The 16,236-nt window shown below is 35.1% G+C and overlaps 2 protein-coding genes, 1 non-coding gene and 1 pseudogene across 3 annotated transcripts; 1 reads left to right on the forward strand and 3 right to left on the reverse strand.

Moving 5' to 3' along the window:
- Window positions 1,229-9,940, reverse strand: LOC18614273 (annotated as a pseudogene).
- LOC18614274 (serine/threonine-protein kinase Aurora-3) lies at window positions 5,307-7,124 on the forward strand. Its single transcript, XM_007051954.2, has 6 exons — window positions 5,307-5,538; window positions 5,642-5,884; window positions 5,971-6,066; window positions 6,284-6,498; window positions 6,593-6,665; window positions 6,776-7,124. Exons 1-6 carry the CDS (start codon window positions 5,413-5,415, stop codon window positions 6,875-6,877), a joined length of 855 nt encoding a protein of 284 aa, XP_007052016.1. The 5' UTR covers window positions 5,307-5,412; the 3' UTR covers window positions 6,878-7,124.
- On the reverse strand, window positions 7,230-7,303 carry TRNAV-AAC. Its single transcript has one exon. It is a non-coding gene; the product is annotated as a tRNA-Val (tRNA).
- Window positions 9,713-12,917, reverse strand: LOC18614275 (growth-regulating factor 9). Its single transcript, XM_018114207.1, has 4 exons — window positions 12,675-12,917; window positions 12,264-12,593; window positions 11,078-11,677; window positions 9,713-10,565 (listed from the first exon to the last, which is right to left on the reverse strand). Exons 1-4 carry the CDS (start codon window positions 12,724-12,726, stop codon window positions 10,189-10,191), a joined length of 1,359 nt encoding a protein of 452 aa, XP_017969696.1. The 5' UTR covers window positions 12,727-12,917; the 3' UTR covers window positions 9,713-10,188.

A 16,236-nucleotide genomic window follows, 5' to 3' on the forward strand; every position in this document is an offset into this window, starting at 1 on the left:
AGAACCAAAAGAAAAGGATATGAGAGTAGACACTGTACCATACTTTCGTTTCTTTTAAGATATATATGATAAGAGAATTAATTATACTAATAAATTGGACATTAAAAGGTTGTCAAAGAACCTTTTACTCTCCTTACAATTGGGTGATCATGATAGGTTCCTAGATCCCATTTATGGTCTATAATCATAAAGTAGTTGATATGATCAATGATAAATTCAAAGTAGTTTGAATTTATCTAATCATAAATTTAATTGTAGATTACATTCTAAGATCATTGTCAACATGTTATGAACCTAATGGATCACACACAATAAGTTGCAATAAGAATTAAATTGAAATTGTGATGATTTAAGTTGGACTTAAATTATACACTAAGTTTTAATTTTCAAAGATTTAATTAAAATTAGTTTAATTAAGTATAGGGTCAATATTATAAGTAGTTATAATATTGAGGCCTTCAATAAAAACCAAAGCTATCTTTTAAACTAGGTATAAAAGCTCACTTTTCATCCATTCTTCACAAGTTGTTGAACATACACAAAACCTAACTACTCTAGCCACCGACCCTTGTGAAAATTCTTAGTGAAGAGATTTTCTTGTGGCATAAGGCAAAAAGTGAGTGAGGAGTGAAAAGGACAATCGGTTGTCCACATTGCTAGCACATTGATGTGGTTGAAAAAGATTTTATTGTAATCGTGTGTGCAACCATTGAAGGTCAAACAATTGAGTGGCCCGGGTTCTCTTTTTTTTTTTGTGGTGTATCGTGAGTTCAAAAAGGAGAAAAAAGATGTCATCGTGATTACCATATCACTTAACTAGGTAATATTATTTTCAAAATATTACTTTTGTTTGATTGTGTTAAAACACCAAAAAAATTCAAGGGATACGACATAAAAAAATTCTGTTTTATTTTATTTTATTTCAATCTATTTATTTCATTGCGTATGTGCAATTCGATCACACTCTCATGCCGTTTTTCTTACAATATATATGACCGACGTGCTAAACTTAAAGGAGGCATCTCTTTGTACTAACACTTTGAAGTATTTTGGCGTAATCCAATATCTTACCTGCATGCACATGTTTCTTAGGTTAGTAACTGAATTCATTATTGGCAAGAATTGGCCTTTGACTGAAGAGAAAATAAAGTGGAAAAATGAAGGAAAATTAAGTAGGTGGTAAGGAAAGCTGAAGGGAATCGAAATACAATTGCTCAAAGAGATCCTGGAGAGAAGAACAGAATCGAAAAAGAAATGAAAGTTTAATGGGTTGCACTTTCTTTTTCCTTTTCATTTCCATTTTTCTGAAAGTTCAACGGAAGTAGACATATGCCTCACGGGCTTAACAGCATTATTTTCGGCTGAGAAAAAAGAACTATGTATATAGGAACGTAGGCTAGAATCTAGCTCGCCTGACCCTGCCCATGAACTTCAATGTTAGGCTTTGTGTACATCAATGATCCAACCCTAAACTGAAAAGGCCCAACACACAAGCAAAAACAAAAGTTATTTATGGTCGGAGGTCTATCTCCGCCATGCCACCATCAGTGTTGGGGCATGGAGTTACGGCTCAACTGTTGGCCAGAAATAGTAGAAATAAATAAATAATTTGTCCTAAATGGGAAAATTAAAGAAAGATTAGAATAGGGAATTAGCCAACTATCAAAAGTGGAGTATGGGTTAAGGTTAGAATCAGAAATTAATGCATTGGATTTGTTTTACCGATCTTCAATACAAGGTGACCCAAAGTTTCATCTTCAACATCATTAGAAAAGCAAATCCGAAGTCGACTTGAAACAATCCAGTTGTTGTGCTGCACAAAACAAGAAAAGGAAAGTGGAAGTAATGTTATTGCAACCAGCAAGGGGTTGAACATTTTTCCAACCGACAAGTTATCATGTTTCTGGGAATTGGTTTAAGTTGTCCTAGGAACAGCACAAAGTTGAAGGCCTCCTCGTATCTGAAGAGTGAATGTTACTCTGTATGTTGCAATTTTTGTATCATCAGCTAATTTGAAGCGGAAGTAGCGAATAAGGGCAATTGAGAATATCTTCATCTGCCGGTACGCGAATTCCTTGCCTAAACAAATTCGAGGACCCCCTGCGGGAAGTAATGCAAAAGCCAAAACAAAAATTGACAATAAAGATACATACGTGTAGATATATTTATTAAGAAGAGAGTTCAAACATGAAATGTCACGAATTTGAAAGGCGATTCTGGTTGGAAAACTCCATTTTTAAGCCATCTTTCAGCCGAAAGACCTCAGCGTCTTCTCCCCAAATGGAAGGTATTCTACCCATGGAATAGGGCACATAGGCAACCTCATCTCCTTTCTTGACTTTGCGTCCATCCGGGAAAATGTCATCCGCCTGTGAACACCTTGCATCCTTGATGTACAATAAAGATACCATATTACCCACGTTTGTATGTAATTATTGAAATGCTATGAAGAAATGCCTATAGTTAAGATGTTGTAATATGACCCATCCATATATTACAACAACAGAAATCTTAGATCCTAAGCTTCAAACGGTAGTATTTTCAGCACAATAAGCACGAAGCAAAAATCAATCTATGAAAATTTTCAGCAAATTTACCCGAGGGACTGGAGGGTACAGTCTTAAGGTCTCTGTTAATGCTGCATGAAGATAATGCATTTTCTCAAGAGTTGCATCGGGTATGGTTGTGATGAAGTCATCAACGCTAGCATCATTTCCGTGGCTGCAATTGATGTCTATAACTTCTTGTGCAACTTTTTCTTGTATCAAGGGGTGCCTGCAGAGCATGTAGAAGAACCAGGACAAAGCATTGGCAGTAGTGTCTCTGCCAACAATCAAGAAATTCAAAATTATGTCCCTTAGATATTGATCAGTCATTGTTTCTGGATTCTTCTCACTCTCCATTAAAAACCGTGAAAGTATGTCTTCTTTGACATTCTTAAATCCCCAAAAAATAATCAACTTTTAACAACACAAAACGAGAACTCATCATGTACATTACTGTTGGCATGACTTTAAAAAAATAAATTAAATGTGCTATACCTTTAATTATTTATCTCTTTTTAATCAATTGAAATTTTGCTTATTCACCTTTTACTTTGTTATATAAAAAATTTATAAAAAAAAAATAACGAAAGCATTAACTATCCAAGTCATAATAAGTTTAAACAACCACCAAATTTAGGGCAAAATATGACTCACAGGATCTGGGTTCATTGCTAGCAGTTTCTTCTTGGTGCTTAAAACATTGTGAATAAAATTATCAATGACTTTGATATTCTTCTTGAGGGAGGCTTCGGAGCCAATGTTAAGAGCTCTTTTCAGCTTCCAAAAAGTATGGATATAGCGCAAGCACACCGACTCATTGGCATCATCAAAAGCCTTTACGAAGGTAGTTCCTTCTTCAATTGACCCTTCCATCCAATTTAAATCAATTCCAAACCCAACTTTGAACATCGATTCCATTGTGTATTTCATCAACATATCCTACGCAACAAGACTACTCCATAACTTAAACACTCAAAATTTGACCTTTGGCTCTCTGTTTTAAAAAAAAAAAAAAAAAAAAAAACAGATCGAGTTACTCACTTGGAATTCAATAACCTGTCTCTACGCCGTTAGCTCCGGAACAGCTCTAACCAGTTTGGCAGTATATATTCTGAAAACAGAGCAGCTAAAATCTCTAAGAACTCTCGTCGAGAACTCGAAGCTCGCAAGCTTCCGCTGCTACCGCCACTTGTCTCCATCCACCGCAAGAATCCCTTGTCCCCAAAGATCTCTAACAAGTTCTTGGTGATGTGTACCCTTTTCATATTTGTTAAAATTTATTTTCAAAACGTGCTCTATGTTTCGCGTATCGGCTGTGAAGATTACACTACGTGCAATACCAAGTAACCTGAAAGTGGGCAGTTTTTTGGCAATTTGTGTTTGGTAGTCGTAGATATGGTTAAAGGATAAGAGCTGGTTTAAAACACTGCCCTTCACCGGGGCGTAGTTAGGATCATTGATGGATTTACCGGTGAATATTCTGATAATGAGAAAAGAGAGGATTAGAAAAAGGGACAGTAGTGGCAATGAATTTAATATCCGTCCATGGATGCTGAAGCATAAATTGCAGTACAGTCTACCATGAAGAAAGAAAGATCAATGAACATGAACCAGGAACCAGGAACCAGGGGCCAATGTTTCATTGCAAACCAGCAAATGCAGAACGACAAGAACCAGGATCTCGATCATATCTTATTAAATTCTAATTTCATATAGGACCAACATTCTAAGCTGTCGAGGAGGCATCTCGATCTTTGTACTAACACTTTGAAGTATTTTGGCAAGCAATTCTTCATGCGCTGAAATTCATTGAATCATCCTTGGAACAGCACAAATATGAAGGCTTTTGTTCATTTGAAGAGAGAAGGGGGTCCTATAAGTTATATTTTCCATGCCATCCGCTAATTTGAAGCGGAAGTAGCGAATAAGAGTAATCGAGAATATCTTCATCTGCCGGTGCCGGTAGCCTAAACAAATACGAGCACCCGCCTGAAAAAAAAAACTAGGATATTAATTGTAGAACAATTACATAGATCCATATACATATAAATTGAGAAAAAAAAAAAGAATTCTGACATAAAATATTATGAATTTGAAAGGCGATTTGGGTTGAAATAAATAGATTAAAGGAGTAATAAATAATGGTTTATAAAATAAATAACAATCCTTATCCTTGCATCACATGAATTACAACTATTTAATGAAAAGGAAAAGAATATTACGTAACCACATCACTCTCGTACTTGAGGGGAACCTTTGGGAGGGAAATGCGACCTAATTAATTGATAAAATTATTATTGTCATATGAACGCAATCTTTTTTCCTTTTTTATTTTCTTTTAATTAACAATTTTGTCTTATTATAATCAAAATATTTTGCTTGTACGAAACATTTAATAGTTAATTAATCACTTTACTTTTGAACCCGATTTTGGCAAGTTCTTTACAATAAAAATCTGAATTAAGCTTACCCTAATTAAATCGGTTTAATTCGATTCATGAGCACCTTTACAATTATCCATAACCATCCTGTTCAAAGTCCAATTTGGACTTTATAATTAGAATCTGTTAAAGAGGGCTGATTAATCAGACATAACTCTGAAATAACCAAGTAGGATTTCTCATTAAACCAAGTAAAAATAGAAAAATATATGGTAGAGTGGGCCCAAGTTATCTGGGCTACAATCCAGGCCCATGGAAAGCTCTAGGCTCAAATGACATGGGCGGGTTCTAAAATTCAAATTCCTGATCATCGCCCATACCGTCTTCCCCTGCTGCTTCTCCCTGATTTCAATCCCCGAATCCTTGTACAATCTCTGGAAAGGAAAAGAAGAAATCAATTTGGGCATCGTTTCGGAATCAGGGAAATGATTTCCCAAAGCGAAGAAGGAGAAGGAAATCCAAAACGAAAATGGTCCTTGGAAGACTTCGAGATCGGAAAACCCCTGGGCAAAGGCAAATTCGGTAGAGTCTATCTCGCCAGGGAAGTCAAGGTACTCCCCTCTCTTCTTCTGTTCTTCTTTTTTTCCGTCGTTAAAACGCCTTCTCTATTCACTCCAAATGTTCTTGAGGGGGATTCTTTATATCGTTTTGTAGAGCAAATACATTGTGGCGTTGAAGGTTATATTCAAGGAACAGATAGAGAAATACAGGATCCACCATCAGTTGAGGAGAGAAATGGAAATTCAAACCAGCCTTCGTCACCCTAATATACTGCGGCTTTACGGTTGGTTTCACGACAGCGAACGAATTTTCTTGATTCTTGAGTATGCTTTTGGGGGTGAGCTTTATAAGGAGCTTAGAAAAAATGGTCATCTCAGTGAGAAGCAAGCTGCCACAGTAATGACCCAATCTCCATTTTTTTCAACTTATATATAGATTTTGGTTTCTAAAATTGTCACGATTTTTGAGTTTTTTTTTTTCAGTACATTGCAAGTTTGACAAAAGCGTTGGCATATTGTCATGAGAAACATGTAATTCACAGAGATATCAAGCCGGAAAATTTGCTGCTTGATCATGAGGTAAGCCGCTGTCATTTCATTTCTTTTTTCTTCTTAATTTGGCATGCACTTGTTTTCCATAACTGTGCCCTGTTCAGAAATCCATTCAAGAAGTATAAATTGGTCTGTCTGATATGTGCATTAGGCCAGCATGGGAATTTTTGTCTGAAATCAAATCTTGGGTTTAATGTTCTGTTGATTGTGTCTGAATGTAAGTAATTCCACTATTACTGTACAGGGTCGGTTGAAGATTGCAGACTTTGGATGGTCCGTACAGTCAACAAGCAAGAGACGCACAATGTGTGGAACTCTGGATTATTTAGCGCCAGAAATGGTGGAAAACAAAGCTCATGATTATGCAGTTGATAACTGGACTCTAGGCATCCTTTGCTATGAGTTCCTCTACGGTGCTCCTCCATTTGAGGCCGAGAGTCAAAGTGATACATTCAAAAGGTATGCAGGAATGGGTGGTTTCTTGATATTTTATCTAATGTAGATTGGAATATGGTGTGGTGACCAAGGTAGTGACCCAAGCTGTACATTACAGGATCAGGGACGTTGACCTGAGCTTCCCATCCACGCCTCATGTCTCAATGGAGGCTAAAAATCTCATCAGCCGGGTAACTCTCCCCACCAGTCCCTCAACTACCTTTAAATAGACATTGGTTATGAAGAATGAATGTAAATAATTTGACATCTGAAATTCCAAGTACTTGAATCTTATTTGCAGCTTCTTGTGAAGGACTCTTCAAAACGGCTCCCTCTTCAGAAGATTATGGAACACCCTTGGATAATCAAGAATGCAGATCCTATGGGTACCTGCAAAAAGTAGGACCTTTTTCAAGTTTCAGATGTAATGCTATAAGGCTGTCAAAAATGACTAGCATAGTGTGCAAATACCTGTGAATGTATTGTTCAAACTTGGAGAAGACCAAAGTGGGTTTCAAAGGTTTTATTGTAACCCTCCATCATTGTATACTCTAAAGGCAAGGGTCTTTTTGCTATATTAAACTTTCTGCATATCTTTAACTTTTGTCAATCCCATTGTTGGAAATAAGTGAGTGCAGAAGTTACAGTTATGTTTCTCTGATTTGCTTATATCTATGCATAGTGTAAATTTATAAGATAGTGAAATGTGACAAAATCAACACAAACCAAATATATTTCAGATGTGAAAATATTCATGGCGTCGCCCGGACTCGAACCGGAGACCTTCAGTGTGTTAGACTGACGTGATAACCAACTACACCACGACACCACATGATGAAAAGCAGACAAAGATAGCAAATCGTTTGTTATGGGGCTGTTAACGGTCCCGCACGAAATTCAACCTTCCTACACAAGAAGAAAAGGAAGAAGCCTTAATAGTTAATGGGATTTCAGTTTTTTCATGAAAAAATTGATCTTAAACAAAACTTCTAAGGCCATAGCCAGCGTTCACTTCCTCGGACACTTGTTTTGCCAGTTCCATTGCTTTGGGTTTATTCAACAACTTAGCTCTCTTTTGTCCAGAATGGTGAGTCGAAAATAAGTCAAAGCGTGATGAACTCCCCAGCCGCTTCTCATGAACATCAGGTGCCACTTGAGGATCATATCCCGCAGAAGCCATTAACATTAACCTGATGTAATCTGCCTCTGCCTCCCTCCTTCAGTTCAAAAACAAAGAGAGAGAAAAGAAATTAAGATGAATGCAATTGTTACTTCATATTGGAGGAAAACTGAATTAAATTTCCAGCATGTCACTAGGAACTTCTACATAATCTTCTAGAAGAACAAGAAAAACCAAGTCCTAGAGGCTAAAATCAGGGTAATCATGTTTAGCAGAAATCAAGCACACAGCAAATAGTTACTAATTAGTAGATGCATGAACCATTTGGCAACAAGCAGGAACCCAGCATATGTAATGTAATAGATAGCTGAGAGGACATAAATACAAATTTTTTTTTTTGAAAGATAGAATTTTGTTAATGATATAAGCTAGAATGCCATGGAGAGAGACTCCTTTGGGCATCGAAATTTGGTACCGTATAGTTAAGCAGCCTTGAACAGGTTTGTGAAGTGATCTTGTACTGATGTTGGAGCACTAATCCTTTATCCATTGCTTGAAGTATCTTTCTAGCAATGGACTGAACCCGAATGGCACGAGGATCAGATGGGGGCAGAAATTTCCCTTTAAGTTCCTTCTCAAACCTCTTCCATTGATATTCCCCAACTTCTTCTCCAGTTTATCAGATAGTGCGTGATGAAACCTTTCTGAGTATGGAACTCTTTCTATATTACCCCCAAAAATTATGACCAACAAACAAGAACCCACTAGAGCAGTAGTAATTACCTCACCAGCAGTACACTTTCCTAATGAAACCCTTAAAATGGCTCTAGCCAAGTATTTTGTAGCACTTTCTGAGGCCCTGACAAGGGCCCTGGATGTTCTTTGCGTTTGTGAGTTCGGATTGGAATGATGAAACCTCCTTGTTCCTCCAATAAAACCATGTGAAATTAGTCGTCCGGTACCGTCAGCACCAGCCAAGGACACTGCAGAAACCAGATGGAACCTTGTTAAACTCGCTCCGGAAAGTAAAGGGCTATGGCCTTGGGGCTTGAACCCTTGGAATCGATGGTGAAATCCGGCTTGAACAAAAAGATCGAGAAGCATTCAAAAATATCGGCTTTGTTTTCAGTTTCATGTAGGAAAAAACTTGACTATGGAATCTGAACTTCCACCAATATCAAGTGATTTCTTCTCTGTGATTGTTGACTACTTGAAGGAAGACCAATAAGAGTTAATACAATCCCATTGCCCTTTTTTCTATATTTCTCTTTTTTTTAAAATAAATTGTTGCTTGTTAAACAAGAAACCTCTCTCCTTTTTTTACCTCGAGGTGAACTCTTTCCATCATCATGATTTTATTAATTTAATTTATGGTTGGAAATTTAAAAAATTACTTAGAAGAATTATGAGTAATAATTAACAATGATCTCATTGTTATCACTAATTAAAAATATAATGAGTATCGTGTATTATTTATATTTGAATTCAAAAAAATTTTAAATAGTAAAATTATTATTCATCACAGGTTTGAGTAGTGATATTAAAATATTTATTATTTTAATTTATTATAAATAATAATTTTTAACATTAAATTTTAATTTTATATTTTTTATAAATATTTTATAATTAAGGTAATATTTATTAAAGTTTATTAATTATCCTAAATATGAATTTAAATTTAAATTTTTTTATGAACTTTAATTTATTAATTTACTTTTTATTAATAATATACATAAAAATTATTTTAAATTTATTATAATTGAGTATTTAATGAGTTCGAATATTTAATATATCTAAAATATTCAAGTATAGGTTCAAGTAATAATTTTATAACTTAATTGAAATATTATAAGAGTTCAATATCTTATCAAATAATAAAATTCGGATTAAAATATCTAAAAATTACAAATATCTTAACTGTTAACATCCCTATACTTACAAGTAATTTTATATATTTTTTAGAAAAAAAATTATTCTCAATTAAATTTATTATTTCAAACCGTTAAAAAAAATCTTTTAAAAGAGAAATGGAAACAGAATTCCTTTGGGAGGATGAAAAAATATGAAACTAACTAATACCGGCTGCGCTTGAAACTCCCAAGTAACAACACAAACTGGTACGCACTAAAAAACACTACAAACTCTTATAGGATCTGAGTAAAGTTAAGCAGAGATTCATCACAGATCTTCCAACTAATGGCAATTGCAGTACAAGATTGAATAGAAATACCCAATGGGAAAATTAAAACATTGGAGTATAATCAAGGAGCTTATACAAGGCCATGTATCAAGGAACTCATCTGCTTTTGCCCACCAGAACACACTAAGGAAGGCACCCTTTCTCATCTTAACAAAATTTTCAAATGCATTGGTACATGAAAAAGAGGTCAGAGATCTGATCAAAAAGAAGAAATGTGCCGGGCATGAAGCTTCGCTGATCACCATTGATCTCCGACTTCTTGAGTATAGCTCACTGCAGAATGACACCTAATACTCTCGCTTGTCTTTATGAAGAAACACCTCAATCATCTTGAGTTGGCATAAAAGTGGATCTAAACTCAAAAAAGGTTTAACCTTCCACAAATAAGATCACATCAAGAAACATTACCATTCTCGAAGACAGTGATGGTGGTGTCACTGATGGTAGTCTCACTGCTACTGCTCGTACTTTTTTCATCTTGTGTAATCAGATGAGGACTCGGAATTGAAATAGAAAGGCTGGTGCTCAGGACTGCACAAGCTGCTTTGCTGGCTACTGTTAATCTACTAGGTGGGCCAATAGTAGGAACGGCAACAGGCTGAGAAACCTCCACATGCTTTTTTGCACCTCTGTGCATGTGCCGCGCACAATATTTCTGATCAGGAATAACATCTCTGCTGCACCGCCATTTTTTCCCATCTGTTCTCCTACATCTCCCTGGTTCAAGTTCCATTTCGTTTTTGTAACCATGGGAACTGTTGCAGCCTAGAACTGAAATAATAATAACAAGAAAAGTCATTCTAATTAGTGTCAAAAGGGTTCTACAAGGGATTAAACTGTTATGTTCAATGCTGTGCATAACAATACATGGTGATTAGAACTAATTCTATTCAGATAGTACAAGCACTAATAACAATGATTATGGTAATAGACTTCACACTGCCCAGCACTTTGGAGCATGTATATCATAATCATGAACTTCAAAAACTAAAATGTTTTAGAAAAAAAAGGTAGAATAACATAAATATAAAGAACCTTCTAAAAAATCTTTTGGGCAAAAAATTACATGCTAACATACAAGAGTGGCAAACAATGGGGACCATCAAATGATTCATACAAGTAAAAACCATGAACCCATGCAGTTTAAGCAAATTTGAAAGACTTATAAATTAAATGATATATAAAATATCATAGCCAAATCAGAAAGGGGATAGGAGGGTCCCGAAAATGGGCTAGCTTTAGGAATGATAACAAGAGCATTATTTCAGTTTTTACAACACTACCTTGAAGAACACTCTTTGGAGAAAAGCCCACACCAGGGGATATACTATTACCAACAGTGGCATTGTTTCCAATCTTGCTGCTTTTATTGATGATAATATTATCACTAACAGAGTGTTTCTCTTCTCTCTTCTTTTTAGTATTTGGGAAGTTTTTGTTCCTTTTGCAATCATTTTTCTCATCATTGTTTGTTGCGGTAATGATGGTAGTGCTAGTGGTGGCAATTGTGGAAATGGAGTTCCTATTGCTCCACACATTGTTGCTATCCACAGCAGTGGTAGCAGTTCTCTCATGGCTGGTGCTGGTATTACACGAAGATGGGTTCGTGTATTGAGAACTTACGGTGGCTGAAAGGTTTTTTGAGTTTTCTGATTCTTTATTTGATCTTCTTGATAGAGTTGTATCAGGCAAAGTAAATTGAGAAGATTCCACAGGCTTTCTTGAACGCTGACGACCCCTATGCATGTGCTGCGCACAATACTTCTGATCAGGAATCACATTCTTACTGCACCGCCATTTCTTCCCATCAGTTCTTCTACACCTCCCTGGCTCGGGATTCATCATGCTCCTATAATCAAATCCCTGAGGACTGAATCCTACAACTGAAACAAGAAAAGCGAAATAAGTATTCTAATTCTTCGTCCTAATTCACATCACCGAAACAAAACATTTTATTGAAAGAAAAACTCCCTTTCAATGTCTGTCCGGCTAAATTTAAACTAATGTGGACCGAATTCATCTAATAATTTAACTTACGTTAAAATTGATCGATGAACCTCAAATTCCAAGTACAAGTAGGCAAGACCTTGTCAAGCTTACAACGAGACTCAATTTCCCAGGAATAATTAACATTTAATTTATGCTTAACAATTAACAGAAGACGGTCGCAAATTCCAAGCCTAATTAACATAAAAACATCTTTTCTTTTCTTTCCGATAATTGAACATCAACACATTCATGAAAAATTAAAAATAAACAAAATAAATTAACCTCGACTTTTAAGAGTAACAATCTCCATGAAACTTGCTCTGACAAATTCATGAAAGAAAAAGCAAACAGAAATTTCTAACGAACAAACAGAAAACATAAGAAACTCAATCTAACAAAAAAAAAACAAATTCCATAACAAAAAAAGAAAGAAAAATTCTGACTCTAGGGAAGAGAAAAGTTACAAAGAAGAAAGCTTACAGCTTGGATACTGATCATAGATGCCGCCATGAGCAGAGCCAGAGGAAGCAACGCTTTTCCAAATGGGTATAACAAGGTGAAGAGGAACTGGGATTCCACCCGCTATGTACTTGTAGATAAGCGCTTGTAACTGCAGCTCATGCAACTGTGCTGTCGTGAACACACACTTTCCGTGTTTGACCACGGGTTTCTCCGTCGTGTTCCCATCAATCCCGAGGCCCAACCTGATCGACGGCGATCCTTCCTTCCTCTTCTCCTTCTCTTCCATCTTCACCGTCCCTCCCCTCTCCTCTGACCTCTCCCGGGTCCCACTCCCACCACCACCACCACCTGCAATTAAGACAAGCTCAAAATTAATTAACCAACCGTAATCCGTTCCAATCCTTAAATTTAGGATAAAAAAGACAATACCAGAATCTGGAAGAGGTGGGCTTTGAACCGGTTGGGCCAGCATTGACGACATAGCAAAGGAACGACCGAAACCGGTGATATCAATTACAAGATTACTATGCGTTTGTCTTTGAACGTCGCGGAAGAGAGAAGATGGTACAGATATTCGTAAAAACTACTGAAAAGCGGACTTTCAAAAGAGAGTTCCTTGAACCTAAACATGATCACTTGCTCGGGGCCAGTTTTATGAGGGAGCGACGAGTGTGAGTGTGTGTGACATAAAGTCAGGATTAAAGCGCGTGTCAGGATTCTGACAACATCAGCCCTTTTTCGCAGTCTCCGCAGGCAAAATTCAGCTTCTTTAACATGCTTACAAAGGTCAAATCCAACTCTCACAATTCGGGTGTGACATGGACGGTCCAATGAAACTTTGAAAGAGCCGGTGCTGTTTGCAGACGGTAACAAAAGTTGGTAGGTTTGTGTCACGCGCACTGTCAGATCGATTCCCTGGCACTAGCAATGAGCAGAGGAGGACACGTCACTGATTTCAGTTATGGTGGGTCCCACACTAAAGCAAGGCTTTGCTAGCTTAGGTGGGGCCCCGGTTCTGCACGGTCATCAGACAGGTGGATTGTTGGAAGTGCCACCAAGTGTTTGATGGTTGCTTATTCGTCTTGTCGTTTGTTATTGTTTGGGTTCAATGACAGTTTGCTTTTAAAGCCCATAAAATTTCAACTGATCTTTAGTCCAAAATTAATTGGATTTGAAGTTCGGCCTAGTAATTATTGAAAAGAGTAAGTTCAATCCAAACAACCCTCCAGGATAGCTTGGCCCAGCACTATATTCCCTTCCTCAAACATACTACTAGATATGATTCATTGCAAATTACAAGTTCTATGTTTTTTATATGAAAGTAGGATAACGATAGGATCCAACTAATCTAAGCATGCAAATATGAGATTATTATTATTAATTTAAATGTAAATATTATCACATGAATCAAAAAATTTTATACAATCTTAACTAAAAATACTCGAAATTAGAAACAATATGATACCCACAAAAATTTGTCTAGTCTCATCAATCAAGATAACTACTATCTTTTATACATTTTGAGCTTTAATTCATTGGGTAAGACGAAAAGGGAACTCATGTTGATACAAGTGATGTCAGATGACATTACCGAAGTGTTAAAATTTTCTATTAATTATATTATTTATTTATAGTTTTATGTAGTTAATAATATTAATAAATTTATTAATTTTTTAATTATTGTTATTATTTTAGTTATAATATTTTTCTTGAATACACTCCTGATAAGATATGGTATTTTTGTTTGCGAGCTGTGGGTTCTCTCTTCTTTCCTATCTCCCCTCACAGCGGTCGGTGAAAATACAAAAATCCCACCTGGAAAATTTTCCTTTAGAAATTGCTCTTTTTTCCTGGCATCTGCACGTGCATAAAAACAGTTGCATCCAACCCCAGTTCAACTTCCATGCAAAAAGTTCTCCAGTTGTCACCACGGGTGGAGGCAGACAACGAGAGGACCCAGCTATGTTTCTTTGAAATCTTTAATGGAGCAACATTGTCATTTGCCACGTAGCATTTTCAACGGGAAAAACAGCCTTTGCACATTCCTCCTTGTTTTATTTTAACAGTGTGATGCTACTTTGTTGCCGACAAATTTAAGTTGCCGAAAATAAGTGAATCACCCTATTATCACATTCTGTGGTACAAACCAAATATATATCTCGTGGCTACAAACAGCTAATTGCCTTCCTCCTTATTTTAGGAGTATAATATCTAAAAATTCTCAAATTATAAAAATAAATAAATCAATCTTTAATTTTTTATTACATTTAATTGATCTTTTACATTTTCATTTTATGTTGAACACGCCTTTATTAGTTATTTTATTAGTAAAGATGATAATATTTTTTTTATATTATATAATACTAATGTGACTTATTCACTTATTACAATAAATAATGATGTAATATGATGAAATAGTCATGTAACAATCTCACACTCTACTCTTATCATGATATAACATGATAAATTTCATTTTAAATAATAACATAAAATTTTATTTGTTTAAAAAATATATAATAACTTAATTAAATATATATCTTAATCCGTAAATTACCTTTGCAATCACCCGGCCATTGCGTTGATGCTAAAGGGACATATGTCAGCAGGTGAAAAATATTAGTTCCCACTTTAGTTTTGTCAAAAGGTTAAATCTTGTGAATGAAGAAATATATATATATATATATTATCATTCACTTTCTCACCGCACGAGAAGGAAAAGAAGAAAAAAGATGAGAAATTGATATTCTTATTGTGCTCGTTTGTTTACAGCTGAAAGGGATTTGATTGCCTTGCTTCAATTTGAGGCATGCAAAGATGCCCCCATCAGTAACTGCATTATTGCCTCTAAAACAACTTCATGTTACTCTAAAAAAGTCTAACCCCCAAAAGGGTAAGAGTAGGAGACATTAAAGTTCACCTGCAGAGTTAAAAGCCTGATTAATTAACGCATTTGAGTTTTTTTCTAAATCATATTGTGATTTCTTTTTCCTCTGTCTGTATTTTATGAATAATTTTTGTTCTCATAAAGTTATTCGTTTAATTTCGTCTACTAAAAACATTAAAATATTTTTAATTTAAAATTAATTTATTTATTCACATTTTAAGATATATTTATAATTTTACTATATAAAATTCATAGGTTAACCTCTAAAGAAAATGTCAGTAAAATTTACGGAAAAAAAAAAAGAAAATGGAAATGAGGAGAAGGAATGATTGTTTGTCTGCTACTATTATAGTTTAGTCTATTAACAGAATTGAAATGAAAAAGGATGGTAGCTAGCATTGAAGTTATGCACTATTGGTAAAAGAGAAGGCTGATAGATGTTTTCTTTTTTTTAGTAAAGGGGAGAACATTATGTTTATGAGATGCTGAGGGCCACGCAAACAAGAGACCAAAAGGACAAATTAAGTTGCAGAATATTGATGACTGAGGGAATCTGAAGATTATGGCTGGGGTGTGGGAAGTGGCGTGGGGTACAAGCTTATAAAAGGGGGATCCTCTGGATCAATCATGATTGCTTTGCTGGCATCAATTTCATTAATAAAAAGGATTTATATTCCATAAACTAAGTGAACGCTGTCACTGTCTTTATCATTTAATATCAGAATATCATTTTATATATGTGGAAAAGTAAATATTTAAAAAATTTTCAATATAAAAATTTATTTGTTTTGATTTAAAATATTTTTTAAAAAAATGTTAACTTTTAAATTTATTTATTAATAATAAGATAATATTTGATTTATTGAAAATATATAAAATTTATAAATCGATAATGTATTAAATATAAATAAAAAAATTCTTTTGATAAATCACTTTGCTATGATCTATTAATACTATTAGTTGTATTATATTCCATAAATTGTTAATGTGTTTTATGTAAACACTATCACTCAATTACATAGTATCACTTCCCTTTGTAAATATGTAAAGATAAAATTTTAAATTTATGAATATATTTGTTTAAAATTTATAATTTTTAAATTTATT

This window comes from Theobroma cacao, chromosome 1 (genome assembly GCF_000208745.1).
Source record: "Theobroma cacao cultivar B97-61/B2 chromosome 1, Criollo_cocoa_genome_V2, whole genome shotgun sequence".
In the NCBI taxonomy this organism is placed as follows: Eukaryota; Viridiplantae; Streptophyta; class Magnoliopsida; order Malvales; family Malvaceae; genus Theobroma; species Theobroma cacao.

Coding starts and splice junctions, on each gene's coding strand:
- LOC18614274 (XM_007051954.2), top strand. CDS start 5,413: ATGATTTCCCAAAGCGAAGAAGGAGAAGGAAATCCAAAACGAAAATGG. Junction 6,499..6,592: donor CAAAGTGATACATTCAAAAG/GTATGCAGGAAT, acceptor TGTACATTACAG/GATCAGGGACGTTGACCTGA. Junction 6,666..6,775: donor CTAAAAATCTCATCAGCCGG/GTAACTCTCCCC, acceptor TCTTATTTGCAG/CTTCTTGTGAAGGACTCTTC.
- LOC18614275 (XM_018114207.1), bottom strand. CDS start 12,726: ATGTCGTCAATGCTGGCCCAACCGGTTCAAAGCCCACCTCTTCCAGAT. Junction 11,678..12,263: donor CTATGATCAGTATCCAAGCT/GTAAGCTTTCTT, acceptor TTCTTGTTTCAG/TTGTAGGATTCAGTCCTCAG. Junction 10,566..11,077: donor TCCAAAGAGTGTTCTTCAAG/GTAGTGTTGTAA, acceptor TTATTATTTCAG/TTCTAGGCTGCAACAGTTCC.